The 20,355-nt window shown below is 42.8% G+C and overlaps 1 protein-coding gene and 1 non-coding gene across 5 annotated transcripts in view; both read right to left on the bottom strand.

The window, feature by feature from the left end:
- The window catches only part of LOC147717648 (E3 ubiquitin-protein ligase TRIM39-like), a 356,587-nt gene that overhangs the window by 46,141 nt on the left and 290,091 nt on the right, over positions 1-20,355 (bottom strand). For 3 of the 4 annotated variants that reach the window (XM_086920540.1, XM_086920542.1, XM_086920541.1), the window contains exons 2-5: positions 18,900-18,995; positions 15,418-15,648; positions 10,713-10,735; positions 9,379-9,494 (exon numbers count right to left, since the gene is read on the bottom strand). The exons of the other annotated variant lie outside the window; for it this stretch is intronic. In XM_086920540.1, the coding sequence (XP_086776666.1) occupies positions 9,379-9,494; positions 10,713-10,735; positions 15,418-15,648; positions 18,900-18,995 (466 nt within the window). The remainder of the gene's footprint in view (positions 1-9,378; positions 9,495-10,712; positions 10,736-15,417; positions 15,649-18,899; positions 18,996-20,355) is intronic. 4 annotated transcript variants of the gene reach the window in all.
- Positions 5,986-6,084, bottom strand: LOC147717649 (small nucleolar RNA U13). Its single transcript, XR_015296199.1, has one exon. It is a non-coding gene; the product is annotated as a small nucleolar RNA U13 (small nucleolar RNA).

Below are 20,355 nucleotides of genomic sequence, written 5' to 3'. Positions count from 1 at the left end.
TAGGCATAGGGAGTAATAGAGCTACACGATCAAGAAATAGGCTCAACATATGAAGCAGCAGGAGATGGTTGAGAACACAAGAAGCAGGCCGGGCCAAGAATAGACCTCATGTGAACAGATCCAAACAGGCAAAGTCCTTAACCCAGTTGGTTTTTCTTCGAGGCACCTCCGTGAGAGACAGAACTTGGATTTTTAATGACATGCACTGACGGGTCTGTATCTCAAGAAATGTCTGAGGCATGCAGGGGGTGTAAGGCAGCAGTGATAGAGTTTTGAGAGGGAATGCTGAATGAGGTCACGGAGATCCCGTTGGATTGGTTGGATCCCGGAAGTGTTAGAATTATGAGCAAATGACATCCGCTAAAAGATCAACAACGGAAGACTGACATTTGGTTGCATCTACGGACGGTTCATATTTACAAACCGGACCAAATGTGGAAACTTACTGTGCAAAGAATGACGAAGCATACAGAATACATAAAATTGTAAATAGCCTTGAGAAAGCCCTGGCGCAATTCGCCACAGGGGCGAAACACGTGTCGGCTGTCTACGTCCTTGTCCTCACAAATAAAGAGCAATTTTTCTATAAAGAACGGACTCCTTTGATTCTATTCATACAAAAAGGATTGAGCCTAAGGACACTAAGATGTAATGCCTAACACACTCATCACCCTCTCTAAAGACATACACATATAAGTATATACTAAAGTATATACTAAAGTATATGCAAGAGGTCTAGAATGCTCGACCTAAAATGTGATAAGGTGAAGGGATACGAGGGTGGGAAAGAGTGGAGTATTCCACTGACAGTCTCAGAGAAGAAGCTCTTCCACCAGCACAGATATGACTTTACAGATGGGGGACTCTGTGGCACTCCTTCCAATGCCGTGAGGGAAACGGCTCACCACGCTTACCTGTGCTCCTGTTCCACGCCGTGAGGGCAATGGCAGCGATATCTCCCGCCTCGCGCCATAAGGGGAACGGCAGTCGGGGTAAAACTACAACTCCCAGCAGCCCAGGGGCCGGCGCAGCAGGCGTGACGGCATACACGCGCCCGGAGGCGCATTAAGACCAACAAGCTCCTCCCGCCCCGCGGGACGCACACGGGCGGCGCCGGGAGAAGCCCGGGACAAGGGCGGGACAGTCTATGGCAGTCCGTGGTCGACAGTGGTCGGGCGGGCCACCCTTCTATGCTGTGAGCAAGGTGAGAGAAAATCTAAAATGGGGAAAAGTATTGTTAACACAACCACACAGGTTCCCAAGATTTCTTCTGTTATCCCTCCCTCATTTGAAAGCATGCTGGAGAATGCTTTCAATATGGTTACAAACGAAATAGCATACACGGAGAGAAGAATGTTAATGGGACTTTCATCATCGTATTTAGATCCCCAGACCACTTGTGAAAATGGCGATTGCACTAATACCTTGCCGCTTTCACCTGTAGTTACAATCTTAAAAACTGCTCAGTTAGCCTAATCAACTACTGCTTCGCTTGCTGATAGCGACACAATCATTATTACTGACTCCCAGCAAGACCCAAAGGATACTACTGATATTTGTAGCTTGGCCTTCAATGCTAAGACTGCTGGGGAGAAAAGGAAGAGAGGCCCTATAAAATCCTCCGTAATAAAGGCCAACCAACTCCGCAGAGTATGTGGGCTCGAAAAAAGACTACTTCAAGTGGGGCAAAAGACACTGAGACTGTATAACCAGACGATAACATCATAGACCCAATTACAATGGGAGCAGGGCCTAACTCCATTTATACACAGACTGAGTCAATTGTTGAAAATGGTATAAACAGTAAGATAAACGGGAATCTAATTGATACCATAGTGGATTCAACTTTTAAACAACTGAAAAGTCTAATGGATAAACAGTTTAATCTTATTTTTCAATGTCTTGATAGGTTAGAAAGCCTGCTAAAAAAAGAAGATGGTAAAAGGAAAGGTGCTGTCATCCTTGATCAGATAAGGGGTGATAGGTTTTTGAAAGATATGGAGGCTGTCAACAGGGATATTGTTAGGGGAAGGGATGACTGCCGTACACTGGGTATTAAGAACGCAAGCGGAAAAAGTGACATAGGAACCAATCAGCCTATGCCGTGTGTTACCCCAGGCTCTGCTGCGGGCACACCGACGCAGACTGTGCCGCCTGCGGGAGACAGGCCTTCTGGTCCCCCGAGTTTGCCGGTGGGAGCTCCATCTGGAAGATCCCTACCGGCTTCCGCAAAACCTGCTAATGGTGACATAGTCAATAGGCTAACTGATGTTACACGATCAAAAAAACAGTCTGAGCCCGTCCTTCATTTGCCCCCTGAAGCCTGCCCATATGTTTTAATTTTGGTGGAGTACCCCCTTTGAAAGAGGAGCAAAGTGAGTCCTGGGTTCAGCTGAGAAATAAGTGTATTGATTGGTTGTCGAGGTATAAAGAGGTGGGGATGGAGATCCCCAACGATATCTTAATGGTACGATGGGTGGGATGGGTTGGCCCCTCGGTTAAGAACATCCATGGAGTGTGTATAGTCATGCATTTTAGGCATCCATCCCTTGTGAAACACATATTGAGAAGTAACAACACCCATTTTAGCCCCTCAACGGCAATAACCTCGTTACCCCTGGGATTTTTCTATAGACCGCCCCAGAGACCATTTAATGTGGGAACCGTGGAACAGTGTCTGAACTAAAATCTCATATTGGGCAAATACACCATCGCCAAAAAGGTCCAGTTGTACCTGGGTTTTATGGATTTGAGTTTGGCCTTTGATTTTGTTAACCGTTCACGATTATGGGAGATTCTTTTAAACCACGGGTTGGACAAAGCTCTTGTACATTTTCTGGCCCATTTGCATAGAGACTTGAAAGCACGGGTCAGTATAAATAATGAAGGCGAGGTCTCCGGGGACATTTTAATCGCTATGGGGGGTTAGACAAGGCTGTGTTTTAGCTCCTCTACTTTTTATTCTGTATATAAATGAATTGAGTAACTCCCTGTCTAAACTAACTAGTGACGTTCCTAGCATTAATGGCAAATTACTTCCCGCACTTTTATATGCGGACAATGCGGTCCTTATGGGCCGCATGCCAAAAGCACTCCCCACTTTAACCACTCCCCTGCTGATGACGGAACACCTCCGTCATCAGCTACAGTTGGGCTGTGCTGATGACGGAGCGGTTCCGTCATGGCCCGGCCGCCGCGACTGCGCGGCGCTCATTTCGCTCCTGCACGGCAGTTTTAATGAGCGGGGCGGGTCATGACGGAACCGCTCCATCACCAGCACAGCTCAACCGCGGCTGGTGACGGAGCGGTTCTGTCACCAGCATGCGGCCGCCGCGCGGCCGCCTCGCCCCTTTAGCGCTGCGGCGGAATAGCCGCCGCAGCGAAGGGGTTAATAACGGGTTTTGTTTCTTTTATGGCTGATCTTGATTTGTGCACTAACTTTACTAAATCATATATAATGTCTTGTGGGCCTAAAAAGCATCATATACAGCAAATTGTGGCCTGGAAAGGGCTCTTAAAATGCACTAGCACTTCCCCTACCTGGGCCTGATTTATTAAGACTCAGGATCGTGGCAGCCTCATGTAGTACATGGGAACAATAAACTCGGTAAAGCCATAAATTCTATAATTAGCTTCCGACAGCCGAAACGAGCTGAGGTCGTAATACCATTACTACAGATCTATAGAACCCAATGCCTACCAACGACAACCTATGGCGCAGAGGTGTGGGGGTACACAAACTGCAGTAGCATACAAATTGAAGAAAATAGATTCTGTAGAAAGGTATTAGGGGTGTTTATTTCGGCACCCACCTACATATGTCATAAGGAATTGAACGTTTTTTATGTGGAGGATTTTATTAGTCACGGCCGGCACTATTTTGGTTAAAGATATGGCGGAATCCTGCAGCCTCTCTAACACAAGAAATAATTATGGACTGCCTAAAGTGTGATAGGGCTAATTATATACCTTGGCTTGAGGCAGTAAAGAAAAGTCTAGCAAGTGTGGAGTTGGAGCATACATTCTTCTCCCCTCTAACAATTGAAGGTATAACACACAAGTCCGTGAGAGGGGCATTGTATAATTTGTACTGGATAGAACGCAAAAAGATGGAGCTCCACAAATCGACAATCATTAGATATACCCCTCTCCTGGCGCCACCTGGCAGGACTAACAATATGCCACAGGTATATCTTAGAAAAAACCTTGGAAGATGGAACAGGAGTTTGCTTTTCCGACTTAGGGATGGGAGCATTAAATATTCACTCTGTTTCCCGTTGGGTTTCAACAAAAATCTGGAGTATCTCTCTTGCCCGTGTGGCCCCGGATGTAAACAAACACTGCTACACTTTCTGTTTTTCGGTGTATTCTCTGTCAAATATACCAAACAGTATCTAATCCCTTATTTTAAAAGCCATGTTATCACTGACTTTAATTTGGCACTTCTGGTAATACAGCTGTTAGGCTGCGATGAAATAATCCTCAGAGTTAGCTCTTTCCTCCAATCTGCGATACGCTCACAAGCATCTATGAATATGCCCTAGATAATAATGAATTATTTGCACATTACTTTGCGGTTTTTGCACATGGTTCTCAAGTTTACATAATGCATATTTGCACATTGATATCTTGGCACTGATGTTCTTAGGAATTTAAAATGCTGACTATCTACACTGTCTGATTATATTGTAAGTCTGATGTCATTTATCGCACAGTGCTGGTGTCAGCTTTTTGCTATTGAATGCTAGAAAAAATCGTTAGTATCGCATCTTCTTTGTACATTGGTTTTATTGACACTTTCCCAACCTGTTTCTTCCTTGGTGTTCTTTTTTAATGTGATTTTATACTTATGTTTTAGGGTTGTGATAAGTTGTACTTTTATGGATGTTTTTATATCTGAATAAAGACCATTTGACTTGACTTGACTTGAATTTACAGATTGTGAATGTATGCCACCCCCTTCAAGTATATCATCAATAGTCTGCAACCACAGTTAAGGTTGCAAACCATTGATATGTACACTTGTGAGCAGCACAGAAGCAGAAGACTTTCAGACTCCTTTTGCACTCACTGGGACCTGCTGTGGTGGTTTCTGTAGGGCAGTAACAAATGCATTTCAAACACACTTATATTTGCAGTCAGAAAGAACCCCCAAATAACCCTTGAACTAAGGCCCTCGTTTAAGGGATCTTGGCAAAGGGTAGCGCAGCAAGTCAACTTGCTGAGCTGCCCTACGCCGAAGTAAAAGTGCTGGAATGTACTGTTTTTACGGACTACGGTGCATTCCTGTTGTTTCTCCCTGCTTTGTCGCAATTTCAGCAGTCTAGCAATTGGGGTTGGACTGTTCCCATGAGGAGCAGGGTCTAGACTGATTTGCATATGGCTGGGTCCAATTGGGGGTGGTGTCATGAGCAAAAAACGATGGATTAAACCCAGCTCTTTGTAACTGGGGGATGAATGTTTGCATTGCTCATTATTCCGTCCATCATTTGTTCTTTTTGTATATTGTTTATTGTACAATAAAACAAGCATTTGCAATTCAATAGGTCTCGCATTTACACAAGTTTAAGCTATTGGCATTGTTCATGACAATGCGTTTTATTTTTGTTTCAAAAACTAAAACATAAAAAAGACATTGTTATTTACAATGCCAATAGCTCAAACTCGTGTAAATGTGAGACCTGTTGCATTGCAAATGCGTGTTACTTGCAAATACTTGCTACAATCAGTTCTCAGGTTATTGCACTGCTGCAATAAGTGTATTAACCACATCAGTGACTAAACCAGTATTCTAACCTGAGGTTTGTAGATTTTGAACATAAGCATAGATCAGAGATCTCAGCTGATAGCGTTAAGGAGCCAGATACCAAGGCTATCGTATTTTCACACTGATAAAACAGTTCAGTTTGAACGCCATTCACAGATTGAGACATGTTACACTGCATTCTTTACCGCAATTTAAGCTCTAAGGATTCTCCAGTTCAAGCTCAGAAGGGTAATGTGCCCAGTTGTAACAAGGACCGGACGGCACACATCACACATGCGCATGAAAACCCACTCATCACTTGCAGAAACCAGAAGGATCGGATTCAAATGTTAACAGAGGATCACCAGAGAATTTGATTCTCCTATGAATGTGAGGATGAGATTGTCTTGCCACTCATGTCTGTCCTCATCCTCGAGGGTCACACTCAGGGCTAATCACAAATTATCTACGAAAAATGAGTCCACTACAGCAAACCTTGTACTGTTAACACAACCATATTAATATACGCATTTATATGTAGCAGTGTAGCCAATCTGTGTCCCGGTTTGTAGTTTCTTGCCTTAAAATGACCGCCCACAATAGGTTCTATTTATTTACAACATAAATCAATTAATCAGGACATTTGTAGAGCGCACTACTTACCCGCTGGGGGTGCTGCTACTGCTCGAATAGCCAGGTCTTGAGAAGCTCCCTGAAGGTTAGCAGGTCTTGGGTCTGCCGTAGGACGGTGGGGAGGGTGTTACAGGTCTTGGCGGCGAGGTAGGAGAATGACCTGCTGCCGGAGGCCGCTCTTCATCTGCGGGGGACGGTAGCGAGGGCACGGTCGGCGGAGCAGAGCTGTTGGTTCGGGGTATAGAAGGTGAGTCGTCTGTTGAGGTATGCTGGTCCGGTGTCGTGGAGTGCCTTGTGTGCGTGGGTGAGGAGCTTTAAGGTGATCCTCGTGATGTGGCTGTGTCGAGGGATGTCAAGGATCAGGCGGGCAGAGGCGTTCTGTATGCGTTGCAGTCGTTTCAGCAATTTGGACGGGGCTGCCGCGTAGAGGGCGCTTCCGCAGTCCAGCCTGCTACTAGCAAGGGACTGGGTGACTGTTTTTCTTGTGTCGGTGGGGATCCACCTGTAGATCTTGCGGAGCATGCGGAGGGTGTTGAACAAGGAATGACTTGCTTGGTCATGGAGAGTGTTCAGTCGAGGATGAACCCCAGGTTGCATTACGTGGTCGGTGGGGGTCAGTGCTGTTCCCAGTGCAGTCGGCCACAAGGAGTCGTCCCAGGCTGATGGAGTGGAACAGAGGATGAGGACCTCCGTCTTATCCGAGTTCAGCTTCAGACGGCTGCTCTTCATCCATTCGGCGATGGCTTTCATTCCTTCATGGAGGTTGGTTTTGACGGTGAGGGGGTCCTTGGTGAGGAAGAGGATCATCTGTGTGTCGTCGGCGTAGGAAATGATGTTGAGGTTGTGCAGTCTGGCGACATAGGGGCGAGTGGGGCCATGTAGATGTTGCACGTCACGCTGAGGGATGATCCTTGGGGTACGCCGCAGATGATCTTGGAAGCTTCGGAGCGGAAAGAAGGAGGCGGCGCTCTGGGTTCTGCCGGAGAGGAAGGCGATGTCCATTCCAGAGCCTTGTCTCGGATACCTGCATTGTGGAGGCGGGTGCAAAGGGTGCAGTGGCAGACTGTGTCATAGGCAGCCGATAGGTCCAGGAGGATGAGCGCCGTGGTTTCCAGCAGAGTCCTGATGTCATCTGTGGCGGACTACAAGAGAATGGACTACATTTTATCTTCAGCAGATATCATGAAATGGCAACATTTATGTCTACAAATGTGGGTTGCAGGGGAGAAATATATTGTGAAGATAAATGAACACTTGAAAGTTTAATGTAAACTGACAGTGTTTCAGCGCCATCTTTGAGTATGACTATGCTACGCCGATTGCAAGCAATCTCATTTACACAACTTTAAAACTGTTATAACTTTGAATATTAAATTGTCGCCAAACCGTTGTCCTAAAAGAGAAAGTCTTTGCAGCTCACTGTGGATATACAATAGATGTGGTGAAAAAGTGCAGCATCACGATATCACCATGTTAAATCGGGTGCTCTTAGTTTATAACAAGAATGCATTCTGGGGATGGTACATAACATTTCTGATAGACCATAGTTTGTATTGTACAAATGCCTCTGTGTGTAATCTAACAATGCACGTGGAAAGGGTGGGGTGGAGGGAAACGCTGCGTTTGTGCTCAGAGGGTGGGCTCATCGTGAATCGGGAGGGTGAAAGTAATATTTCATAAAAGCAAGCAACTGTGTAGCTCCCAGGTGGCATAATAAAAATATAAAAGAAGCAGCGCGTGCTGAACAAAAGGCAAGGAAGCCATTTGCTTTATAGCATGGCATTACACCCCCTGCGTGCCGTTCCTAATTAAAACAAGAACGTGCAGCTGCTAATTAAAACAAGTGAGAGTGGCCGGAAACTGTAGTTAGGAGCCGCTGCTTCCGGACTACACAGAAGTTATGTATGGGATCAACAGCCAACAGAAAGCAAGATAATAACAGCAATGCCACAGTTAAACGAATCACAAGCAGGAAGACAAATTACACAGAGCTTCACCCAACATACAGATTACTTTAATAAAAGCTGATACAGCGCATGCAGCGCATGCACTGCCATGGCGAGACCTAAAAATTAATGTGGACATTGAAAGTCACAAAATCTAAGCACTGGTGAGCTTGATTTAAAGTTTGAAACACCTTTGGATTGCCAACCCCCTAAAGAGGGTTCCACTTCAGGCGAAAAAAACTCTCATGAATAATATCCTCCATATGGGAGGTTTTTCCCACTTTGGGGGGATGTCTCTGGACTTTTTCGCCCATGACCACAAGAGTTGACATGGCAGCTTTAACACTGGTGGGAATGGTGTTGGAGAAAACACATCCAGAAAATAGGACTGGGGTAAGACAAGTGTTTTTCCCTAAAGCTAGCTAAACTATGTTTCCCAAAACTCTAAAAGAGGCTGCAAACTGGAAGTGTGGGGTTGGGGGTGGGACATCAGCTAATTTTCTGGCATTGTCTCTTGTCTGCTCTTCTCTAAATCACACCTTAGGTATATTTGAGAGATACAATACAATGCTTTTATTATTTATGAGAACTGAAGTCACATGTCACTTAGTAAAGGTTAAATTATGTGTCTACTGTGTGACAAATAATAACTTTTATTATAGATTTCCGTCAAGTAAACAGGTTTTGCAGTAAGATATCTACAAAGGGGGTTCCATCAGTCACTGAGTTGAAAACCATAGCACCACGTAAATAATATATAGATGTTTTACAGAACTTCAGAGCTGCAAGTCTATTTGGTAAAGTGTTCCTTAATTATGTCATTCATGAGCTGTCGGTTTACTATGTTTAATAAAAATAATTATTAAAAAACATAATGGCATTCATTTTTATTATTACCTACTACCAATTAACCTCAACCACAAACACATACACACCCAAATGCCATCTGAATACCTTGGTGATCTGAGCATATAGGAGTTTACAATTTCCTGGACATTATTTATATTAATAATATAGGATGGTATAGTAACAATGACGTTTGTAGTTTCTCACCCAATGATTCAATTATTTTTATCTGCAAGTCCTCTTCCTCCTCCTCCTCATCTGTTACTTTTTCCTTCTCCTTAGAAGTATCACCATCCGCATGCTGAGCTTTAACATTTTCATACCTTGGAAATAGACAAGTGTGCATGCAATGAAATTTCCATCTCTTTAGAAGGCAAGGTTAGTTGAAGAATCGTGTATGGCATCAGATAAATGAGAGTACATCGAATACTGTAAACAAGCAAAGAGGAAGCAGGGAGTATCCACCCCAAGTGAAATGATGAATGGAACATCAGGCTGTGAACATAAATGGAGCCCACCGTGAGCGCCTGATGAATGAAGACTTCACATGGTAAATCATCACAATGGGAGATAAATAAGGAATAGGAGACCTCTGAGTGTAAAGGAAATGACAAGTAGTGCACGTAGGTAAATACATAAACATAGGAATGTTGTCAAGGAAAGTGTTGTCCTGGACATCTAAACTATCAAATAAAAAAATTATATACACCTCAAAAAAAGAAATGGGAGAAGGATCATATACATTTAGGAGAATCAAACTGTCAGTACAAAATGTGTACATTTTTTGAATAATGTTTTTTATTCACATATGTGTAAATGATATACCAATGTTCTAAAAATGAAATACTAAATTTAACAACATTGACTATTACCAATAATACCTTGTTATTATACAGCACATTGTACTGCACGTCTACTGTTTCCAAATGCTGAATGTAATGAGCACTATAATTCCCATTAATGGGAATTAATCTGCAGACACAACAGCGCCGAGACGCCCAAGGGCCTTTGTTCGCGCTTTAAAAATGTCATTAATAAATAAATAAATAAATAAATGGCTGCCTTTCATGAAATTCAAGTTTCGGCCTTCCGAACACTGCATGATTCAGTGACAGAGGCTCAGCTCAGTTAGCCAATGTGTATCAAGGACTAGCAAATAAGAAATAGGAAAGGAAACAATATAAACAACAGATGAAAAGTAAGCACTATCCATTTAGAGAGAAGGGAAACTCATTAACTAAAGTTCAACAAATATATTTAAAAAATGTATTTAAGATAAAATATAAAGAAAGAAGTCAATAAAGTAAAACTATCAAATAAGAAAACAACAAAAAACAATAACTCAAAACTAATAACCGACACGAAGGAGGCAGTAAAGAAAAATGAACACTGGTGGAGAAAAGTAAGGAAAGAGAACATGAAATTATAAAAAGAAAAAAGAAAAGAAAGACGGGGAAAGAAGTATGTGAGATCAAATACAAAACAAAGAAACAATAGAAATACAAAATTATATGGTAGGCTGTTGTTGATGATAATCGTACCTGTGCAATGAACCCTTCACATCCTGGGGAGAGAACATGAACAAGTCAACATGTAACTAACAGAGTTTACGTTCATTTAAAATTTATATTTTACAAAAGATAATCACAAATGCAAGAATTATAAACAACTATATAGAAATATAGAAAATATATTGATAATGAACACTCGTTTTTATTATTAACATTCACAGATAATGCATCAAACACAAATGTACTTGATTAGCTTATGAATGTATTCAGTGGATTCAAAAGTTCGAGACATACTAAAGTATGAAGCAAACACAAGGACATGATGGACGGAGCACTAAAACATTTCAGACACTCACCCCCTGTCACAGATCTGGGTTGCATCCATCATCGTTCTTTAGCTCACTTTTGAACCTCAGTTCAGACCCAGCCATATTCAAATCAGTCTTGACCCTGTGCCTCATGGGAACAGTCCAGCCCAAACTGCTAATCCAGGTCTTCCCTGGACCAGAAACAAGCATCCTGGAACCCGTTTCAGGGTAACACCCCTTATCAGCCAAGATAGCTTGAACCCAGTGGCAAAGTGAGCAAGGGACCCATGTCTGGGCATACCCTGCCAAACTAAAGCACAGCATAGTTACAAAAGTTATAAACAGCCTTTCTTGAAGATAAAACAAGGTCAGATAAAAATAAGGTTGTGTGGAGAAAGAATAAAGTCTGCTTTCTGTGTAATCAGTTTCTCAGCTCCCCTAGAACTCCTCTTTCTCTGGACACAGGAGCATGCCTGGTTGTGGGCATAAATACATGAGGTGCATAAACCCTTCAACGCCAGTTCATCTAGCCCCACTCAGAATCCTGCAACATAAGTGTGTAATCACCTGCTGGAGTCCACTTTATGCAAAGTGGCACGTTAAACTTTCTGCAGGTATGATCTGAAGGTCCAAACAAACATCTGACCACGAGGACTGATTAAGCAAATAAAACTCACTTAAAATTGATCAAATTACTGAATGCAATTGATATGACTAGCCCACCCCAGGCATTGTGAACAGCTAGCAGAATCTTTGGATCAAAAACTGATGAGATTCATGTCAAAATCCCGAACTCTGAAGCTTTGGAATCATAGAGCACTCTGCTAATAATGAAACATGCTTTGCCACATTTTGGCCTATGAAGATTGATTACATTTTAAGGAGTATTTGAAGCTCTACCTGCCCTCGCCACTGGATGATCTTGCATAGAATGCTAATGAAAGTCAGCAGGACTGTACACTGTTAACGTTATCAATACCTCAATGAACTAGTGATATATCTTTCTGGACAAACTAAACTAGATGCCCCAACCCATCCTTCATAAACTCAATGTCAACATTGCCTATGTGTGCTGCAGACTTGGGGGAGGTGACCAATTAGCAGTAAATCTTCTTGAAACTGGAAGGAAGTAGGAGCCAACCATATAATGAATTGTAGACCTGGGTGATGTTATCGGCCGCCTATGCCTTTTGTTGCTGAACTAAACCTTGCTTGATTGGCTTTGGTCAGGAGGATTTGTAATGCTTTGTAAACAGAATATTTTATTTTATTTTATTTATTTATTTTATTTTAGTGTTTTTTATAGAGCACAAACTTGACCCATTAGGGTATCAGAGTGCTTTACAGAGTCAGAGAGTCATACAATAGGCAGGATATCACAAGAGTACTGTAAATTAGGGGGGAGGGGTGCTGGATACAAGAGGGATGGGAGAATACAAGGATAACATTACAATTACAATTGCTGAGGACAGACCCCCGGTTTCTTGGTGGGGGGAGGTCGCAGGATGAAGGCAGTAGTCTCTGAAGTGATTGTGAAACGGGTTTAGCCAAGGAATATACCCATGAGGAAGGATTTAGCCTCCTTTTTGAAGCGTGCCAGAGAGGGGATTCTTCTGATGGCGGGTGGGAAGGAGTTCCATATTCTTGGTGCAGCCCCTGCGAACGCCCGATTATAGGTTTTATTTTCCGAAAGCGTGCAGGCTGGAGTAGGAGGGCACTGGCCGATCGTGAGTTTCTGCTTCCTCCGGATATCACAAGTTTCTGTGCAAGATATGCAGGGGAATTTGAGTGTAAGGTCTTGTGCGTGATGCATGCCAGCTTGAGTTGAATTCTGGCCTCCAGCGGTAAGCCAGTTCAATGCTTTCAGATGAGGGGTGATTTGATCAAATTTCCTTGTGCCGGTAAGTAGTCTGGCTGCTGCATTGAGGCATGCTTTTAATGGTGCTAGGGAGATCTTAGGTAAACCAGAGAGGGTGGAGCAGCCATATTCCAGCCTAGAAATAACTAATGGTAAAGTCGACTTTTGAACATATATTCTTATAACACTGTTTTAGCTACATGTTATGCTAGCAGTAGATTGCAATCTCTGTCTTCATCTCCTAGCATCAGTCTATATATCTGATATCGGTAGTACCTGGAAAGGAACAGGGATAACTCAAATGCCTCATAGCTCTCCTTCAAACTATTAAACTTCTTAGCGTGAGAATTGGCTTTTTTAAAGTCTTTGTTACAGGTTGTCACACTCATTCGGGAAGGTCACAGGACAGAGGGGCTACTGGGTCTACACTAAAGTAGTTGAAGGCGTCTGCCCCTGGTGTCCTGGGGTTCATCCTACTAGGGCTCTGCCGGTCCAAGTCAACCCTTTCTGCACGTGATTCTTTGAGTCAAGAGTCAAGAGTCAGGGAAGCAGTGTGGAGCGCCCAAACTCAGAACACAACAATCAACCAGGAGACACAATAACTTCAAGTCCAGTGCTTCTCTTAAGAAAAGAAGGTATATCTTAACCGCACATCAGTGATAAATGGTAAGAGTTCACAATTTAAATTGGTATAAAAACCAGTGATCCTGTAAGTATTCTAGGAGTCATCCTTTGATTATTATGAACTCACAATTTTGTGCATTTTGTTATTTCTACGTGGGGATCAAAATGGATCCGATCTCTACAAAGACTTTGATCATTTTCTTTGTGATGCTAGAATGGTACTGAGGTTTTGACAAGGGATGGAAAAGTAATTGCTTTTTGTCATATGAACTCTATAATACTAATGTACATTTATTAAGCTTCAGTTTAGGAACCAGGCACCACATGTAAAAATCCCTTTTCTATTTTCACACATTACATTTCACAGAATCGGGCCGTTTGCAAGAGCAAAAAGGCATTTTGCTATGTAAGAAACCCAATTTGCAATTCAGTAACACATTACAGAATGGCAATTTGGGTTTGCAACGACATATCGAGTATTAGGGAATTCGCAAACGGAAAGGGGTATTCCAGGTACCCTTTACCCCTTGTGAATGTTGACCACTGCCTACCCTTAAAAAATGTTAGGCAACTTTACATGTGTTTTTTTAAATGCATCCCATTTACCTGTAAGAAAGATTGGGATGTTGTTTTTAAAAAAAAGCAATCAAGATATGGTAGTCTGCTGACCTCAGCGCGTCACCATCCCTGTGATGGCATGGATTCATGTTGGGTTGCAATTTGCAACCTACTTCATTAATATTCAGGAGGTATGGTGAATTGTGACCCACTATGAATCAGGGGCCTCATTTATGAAAAGTGACGCATCGCTGCGTGAAAACAGCGATGCGTCACTTTTCACTGCGCACTCCTTGCGACACCAATGATGCGTCATATTTAATGTATGACGCATCATGTCGCAAGGACTTACAGATACGTCAGTATTTCTGACGTATCTGTAAGCGCAAAAGTGACGCATTGCTGGAGTGTGTCACAAAAGTGACGCAACTCCAGCAATGCGTCCTTTCACATGGGGAAAGCCCCATGTGAAAGGGCTTGCGGCAGTCTTACGCCTGCTGTGAGGCAGGCGCAAGATTTTGACGCAACAGCATCCTAAAAGTGACGCAGTGAAATCTCATAGATTTCACTGCGTCACTATTACGAGGCTTTTTGCGGGGGAACGCCCCCTCTGCACACATTATACCTGACGCAGATATAATGTGGCGCAGGGGTTTAAAAAGTGACGCATCTACCTAGATGCGTCACTTTTTAAATATGGCACAACAAGGCGCATTTTTTACGCTGCTGGTGCGTCACAAAAAGTGACGCACCGGCAGCGTAAAAGTGACGCACGGCCTCATAAATGAAGCCCCAGGTTTTTGTGAACCGACCTACTAGTACATAGATCGGTTTGCAAAAACAGAATGGATTCAGAAAATGTCGGTGCACAATTTGTGAAGACGTTTACCAACTCCATTGTTTGTATTTCTGGCCCCAGCTGCTTTGAACATAATTCGAAACACAGAGCACGCCAATATTACTCAGAAGGTTGTTATCTGAAGTGAGACACCGAGTTTCAGTATCTCTTAGAAAGTTGGAGCTAGAGACTGTTTAAAAGTATATCATGTACAATATCAGAAATCAGATATTGTAGCATTATTTATAAAATTACTAAAGACTTCCTCTTGTCTTTATGTAGAAATGCTCCTTCAGTTGAAGACAGTGCCCAGCTGTGTGAACTGGCAGAGTGACAATATCCAGTGTCTCTCCTTTCTTTTCATCCTTTCCCATTTCCCTGTGTTTACTTGTAGCCAACACATAATATTGCATGTATGGAGGCAGGGGTTGTGAAAGATGTGGAAGCATACATCCCTTCCACTGGATCTGGGTTACAAGGCTAGTGCTTGATGACACTAAGGAGGGTCCACTGATCTTCTATGTCTATAGTTTTATAACCATGGCTTACCTTTAATAACTCCACAGCCTGCTGCTGACACTTCAATTGTATCTCTGCCATCACGCTCCTGAGGATAGACTCTTGTTTTTCTAACTTAATTACTGTCTCCTTGATGCTCTGCAGACACTTCTTCTTTTTCTCCTCCAGGATGCTGAGGTGACGAGATGTTTCCTTCTCCAAAAACTGCTGGAGTTTATGAAACTCATTAGCAATGCGCTCTCTCTGGCTCTGGAACTTGGCCTGCAACATCAAATCAAACCACACATTCAAACTGTGAGCACTTCAGCAGCATGCATCAATGCACTCTGGGGCAGATCCATTATCATGCAGGCTTTCTTATCTTCGAGAGGTGATTGATGATAATCATATGTGTCTTACCAGAGAAAGAGGTGTGCAGAAGGCATCACATGGACATTTCATATAGTACTGTTTGATGTCTTGGTGGAAGAGGGGAGGTGTGTTGTTGTCTGAGAAGAGGATGGAGTGACTGTACTGCAAGGTTGGATAGAAATATTAGGGTAAATTGTAATGCAGCCCCAGCACTAACCATTTGTCTTAAACTTCACAGGGCCAAGACAAAGATCTGACAGGGCTGGGGAGGGGACTTAAAGCAGCCTTGGCAACATGTTTTAATTCAGCCCTCATTTGCACAAAGTGAGATACCCTGCCGTTTGTAAAATGGATCTCAATGCATACAAGTTTACCACAGTACACAGCAGCACCATTTCTCCACAGCATCTAAACATTCATGCACCTGTGCAAAAATTGTGCCTGAGCAGAACAGTTATAAGACACTTTTTTTCACAACAATCCATACATCCGACTATGGAGAGGGCCCAGGCATATGTCATGCAGTCCCCTTCTTTCCCATATATTGCTCTGCAGGAAGCTTCCTATCCTTCAAATGAACAGACCAATGCAACAATGTAAAGCTAAGATCGACTGCCAGAGGACACAGCTATAGAACAGGACAGTTGGACATGTATGTGGCAATATGTCAATTATTTTCTGCTTTTTAAAGAATAGAACACCATAAGATGTTCTTCTCCTCACCTGATAAATAATGTATTTTTAGAAATGTTTAAACCAATCGATCGCCATATCCAACAGGCAGACTTGAACGCTTTGTATAAACCTTTCGAAGTGCTGCCCATCCCGACTCTCTGACATGGAGGCATAAATCCAATTTTAAAATCTTTCACACATCTTGAAACATTTGCTAATGAACTGAGGGGCATATTATCAAGGACCAGCGTTAAAATTATTGACGCTTTAGCGGCAGGAAACTGTCGCTAAAGCGGCGATAATGGGCTTGATAATATGCCCTTGTGAATTCCCATAGAAGCCCATGTTCTGGTGTTAAAATGGGCTTCTATGGGAATTTTCTACGGCAGCGAAGCAGCGCAGGGCCCTACAAGGGCTTCGGCGTCCCAGAGATGTGAGTCATTACCCAGCTGGCCAGTACGGCTCAGATATTGATCTTAGCATACAGTAGGCTATTTATTGGTAAAGAGGTTCTGGTGATGGGAAGTGCTCTGGCTTGGTAGGAGAGTGATTGGGACTTAAACCTAAGCCTCAGCCTGCACAGGAAGATAGAGGAAGGACTCTGGTCACAGGTCTGCAGTAAGAGGAAAAGGGGAAAATATTGTTTGGGGCTGCAGTCAGTGAAAGAAATGTCTTAATCAATGAAAATTCCATGATTTACACCTCCGTTATACTGGAGCTTGTCGTAGGCTGGGGACAATGCAGGGTCTGGTGAGAGATTTGCTATCCTCGCAATATCTTTCTCCTCTATATTACTTTCATCAGGACACGTGAGGCTCACATATACTGCTTTTGACACTCACTTTACATACTTACAATACATGATGAAGACAGGCAGGAAAGAAAACTGACCATACATACAATTTGTTTCCTAAAAATGTCTATATGTATGCTTAGGATCAGGCTATGGACCAACACAAACCCTTGCCTGGCAAAACATCAGTCAGGAATCACAGGACAGAAAATATTTCTAATCACATGATCTACAATATGAATCAAATGGGTTCTGTGTTTTATTATGAAAAGGTGTTCAGGTTCCATATCAAACCTCATTTATGTATGCAAGTTCAGTCATTCAATCTCGCCCTTGCAGGGAGCAGTCCAGGCAGTGGCATGCCTACTCAACCCCCTACTTCTCACTGCAGCTTTCCAATGTCAGTGGAGATCACAAGGGAATTAGGATGGTGAATTATGATGTTGTACAGAGCTACTGCTTGCCACAGGGCTGTTCCAGCACTAGCACTACTACTCTGGCTAAAGACTGATTAAGTTGGCTACCCTGTTATGTTATGTTTATGTCATGCTATGTTGTTATTTGCTTCTTGATATAGCGCGACAACTCGACATCTAAGCTCTGTGACCAGCAGGTAGGAGAAGAGGCTGCTGATTAGAACTACCAGGTATTGAGGTGTTTTTTTAAAACTAGAGACACTGGAGCATGCTTGGATAAACAGAGGGACCTTTTTCCAGTGGATAGGAGCAAGATAGGAGAACGCCGATCACTTGCTAATTATTACAGCTTGGTACATATTTAACTTCTTTTCAGTACAATCCTGCACTTTTTTCCAACCATTTGGCTAGGAACTCCTAGAAGGGTGAGTGTTTTAACCATTTTAACCCTGAGTACTAGATGCTGTCTGACATAGAATGTGTGAGCAGAATACTGAAAAATATACAGACTTAGTAATAACTTTCCACGATTGTATGCAGGATAACAAATATGAGCTGATATCAAATGACTCTGCAATACCTAATAATACTACACATATTAGTTCAAAATCCTGTCAGTAAAAAGAACAGGCAACATTGAAATATGATTGACAACCGTTTGAATAAAATAGCTAAGCAACTATTGCATTTGAATTATATAATTGGCCTCCTCCCATCCTTAGCACTGATGGGTGGATTTACAGCCCAGGTGGGTGGAACAGTCTTCTGAAATTTCAGCTCTGCTGGACATGAAAGGCCAACCTTGGATGTCCTGTTGGCTAAGAATAGTAATAGACGAATGCTGCAGTGGAAGATGGAACAATGTAGATCGTCCGAGTGACCACGGTCAGTTTATAGACGCAGGAAGCTACGCCAACTGCCAACAGACCACACCAAGACATCCCTCTAGGATTCGGACGATGTAGTAATGCCCTTTCATGACATCCTTTGCATCATCATCCCAAGGATGCTGTCAATAAAGGAGATCCTGGGAGCAGATCACCTTTACACCTCATCCAAATATTAACTCTGGCAAACCTGTGGGTACTTGGAATGACATAATCCATTTATGTTCAAGGAAGTTACCGGTGATTGTTTCAAAGCACAATCAGGATGACCCAGATCCAGGTACAATGGACACCTGGCATGAAAATTCTGGTCATGTTGGACAATGATAAAAAGAGACAATGTTTTGAGCTCTCTCCAAGCTACTAGAATATCAATTGCTGTTCTCTTACCTCCAGCTGTTTCACATTCATCTCTTCTTTTTGGTGCAGTTCAAGAACATCCTCCAGCTTTTTCTTCATAGGGTCTAGATAACTCTGAAACTTTTGCTAAAATAAGAAAAGTCTATATTTTTAAAGCCATAAAGATATTGATGAAGATAGTGTGCAATTCCATATGTGTCTTTTACTAACACTGCTGTAGTTTGTCACTGACCACAGAAATAAGTCAACGGTACATGAAGATGCCCCTGACATGTTATGAGGGTAATACATTTGAAGACCTGCTACTTGTGCTAATGGTAGAGGCTACCTGGGCAGTAACTCTGATGGCATGTAACCTGGGCAGTAACTCTGATGGCATGTTATCTTGGTAATACATTTGACGACGCTATCTGGATGCTAATTCTGCGAGCCTCACTCTCTGGGCAAGCAAGTCTTGGAAAGTTGTCCTGGGCAAGTACCTATTGGTTTGTTTAATGATAAAATAATTCTGAGGTGCAAAATTTCTGATAGCAGTCAACATTTCTGAAAATAGTCACTTGGGTTCACTTTAGACACCAAGCACACGGCCTAGTGCCAGCTCTCTGTTCTAAAGAGAATTAAACTGTTTCTTCTACAAATTGTCTTAATAACTGCTTTCAAAGCCCTAGGACACTTGCATTTGGATGGTGGTAAAACCCTGCTCCATGGCCTTCAAGACGCCATGCCACAACCCATTTCACCTAGGCCTGGAAGAAATATGATTGCCCCAGCCCCCATCCTCAGGGAACTCCATTGGCTCCAGTTGCTGAACGACACCATCTTCAAAACTTGCTGCATCATTTACAAAACCAATCACAGGAAAGAAGGGACCACGAGCGTTCACACTTGCTCCGAATTAAATATTTTCAGCTAAGAGTATGCAGTTCCTGGGATGGAGGGTATTCGGTCAGACAAGGTGGCAGGAGGGTTCTTTTTGGAACAAGGGCCCTCACACACCCATATGGGTGTCATGCTTCATCATAAGGGTTGCTCCTCATTGGGCCGGTCCTGCAATGGCTAAGGGATACCCTCAAAGGAGATCTTTATCAGAACTTTTGTCTCAATGACGTATGTGGTGTGCAAGTATAGGGCCCAAGGGGTAGACTGGCGAAATAGGTGTAAGAATATAAAAGGAGTGATTTAAAGTATATACCAGGCAAATCTCTGAAAAGAATTTTGATCGGTGACTATACTTGTTCGTTTAAAAAGTTAGTTGCCGCCAGTAGAGACAATGATCTCTGGTGACCAAAAAAAGGTTAAAAGGTCAACATGTTTCTTCCCATTATGGAGTCAATAATGATCTAAGGGGCAATTACTCAAGATTAGTGGAATCTAATCTACACAGCGTTTGGAACCTAGGGTGAAATGTATTGTATTCAAAGCACTCAGTACTGTACCTTACAATAGTTGCCTTAAGGCTGACCCGAAACTCAAAACAAACGTGTTT

The sequence above is a fragment of the Lissotriton vulgaris genome, chromosome 5 (genome assembly GCF_964263255.1).
Source record: "Lissotriton vulgaris chromosome 5, aLisVul1.2, whole genome shotgun sequence".
NCBI lineage: Eukaryota > Metazoa > Chordata > Amphibia > Caudata > Salamandridae > Lissotriton > Lissotriton vulgaris.
Note: the sequence above shows the minus strand (reverse complement) of the source record. Positions and strands in the feature narration are given on the sequence as shown.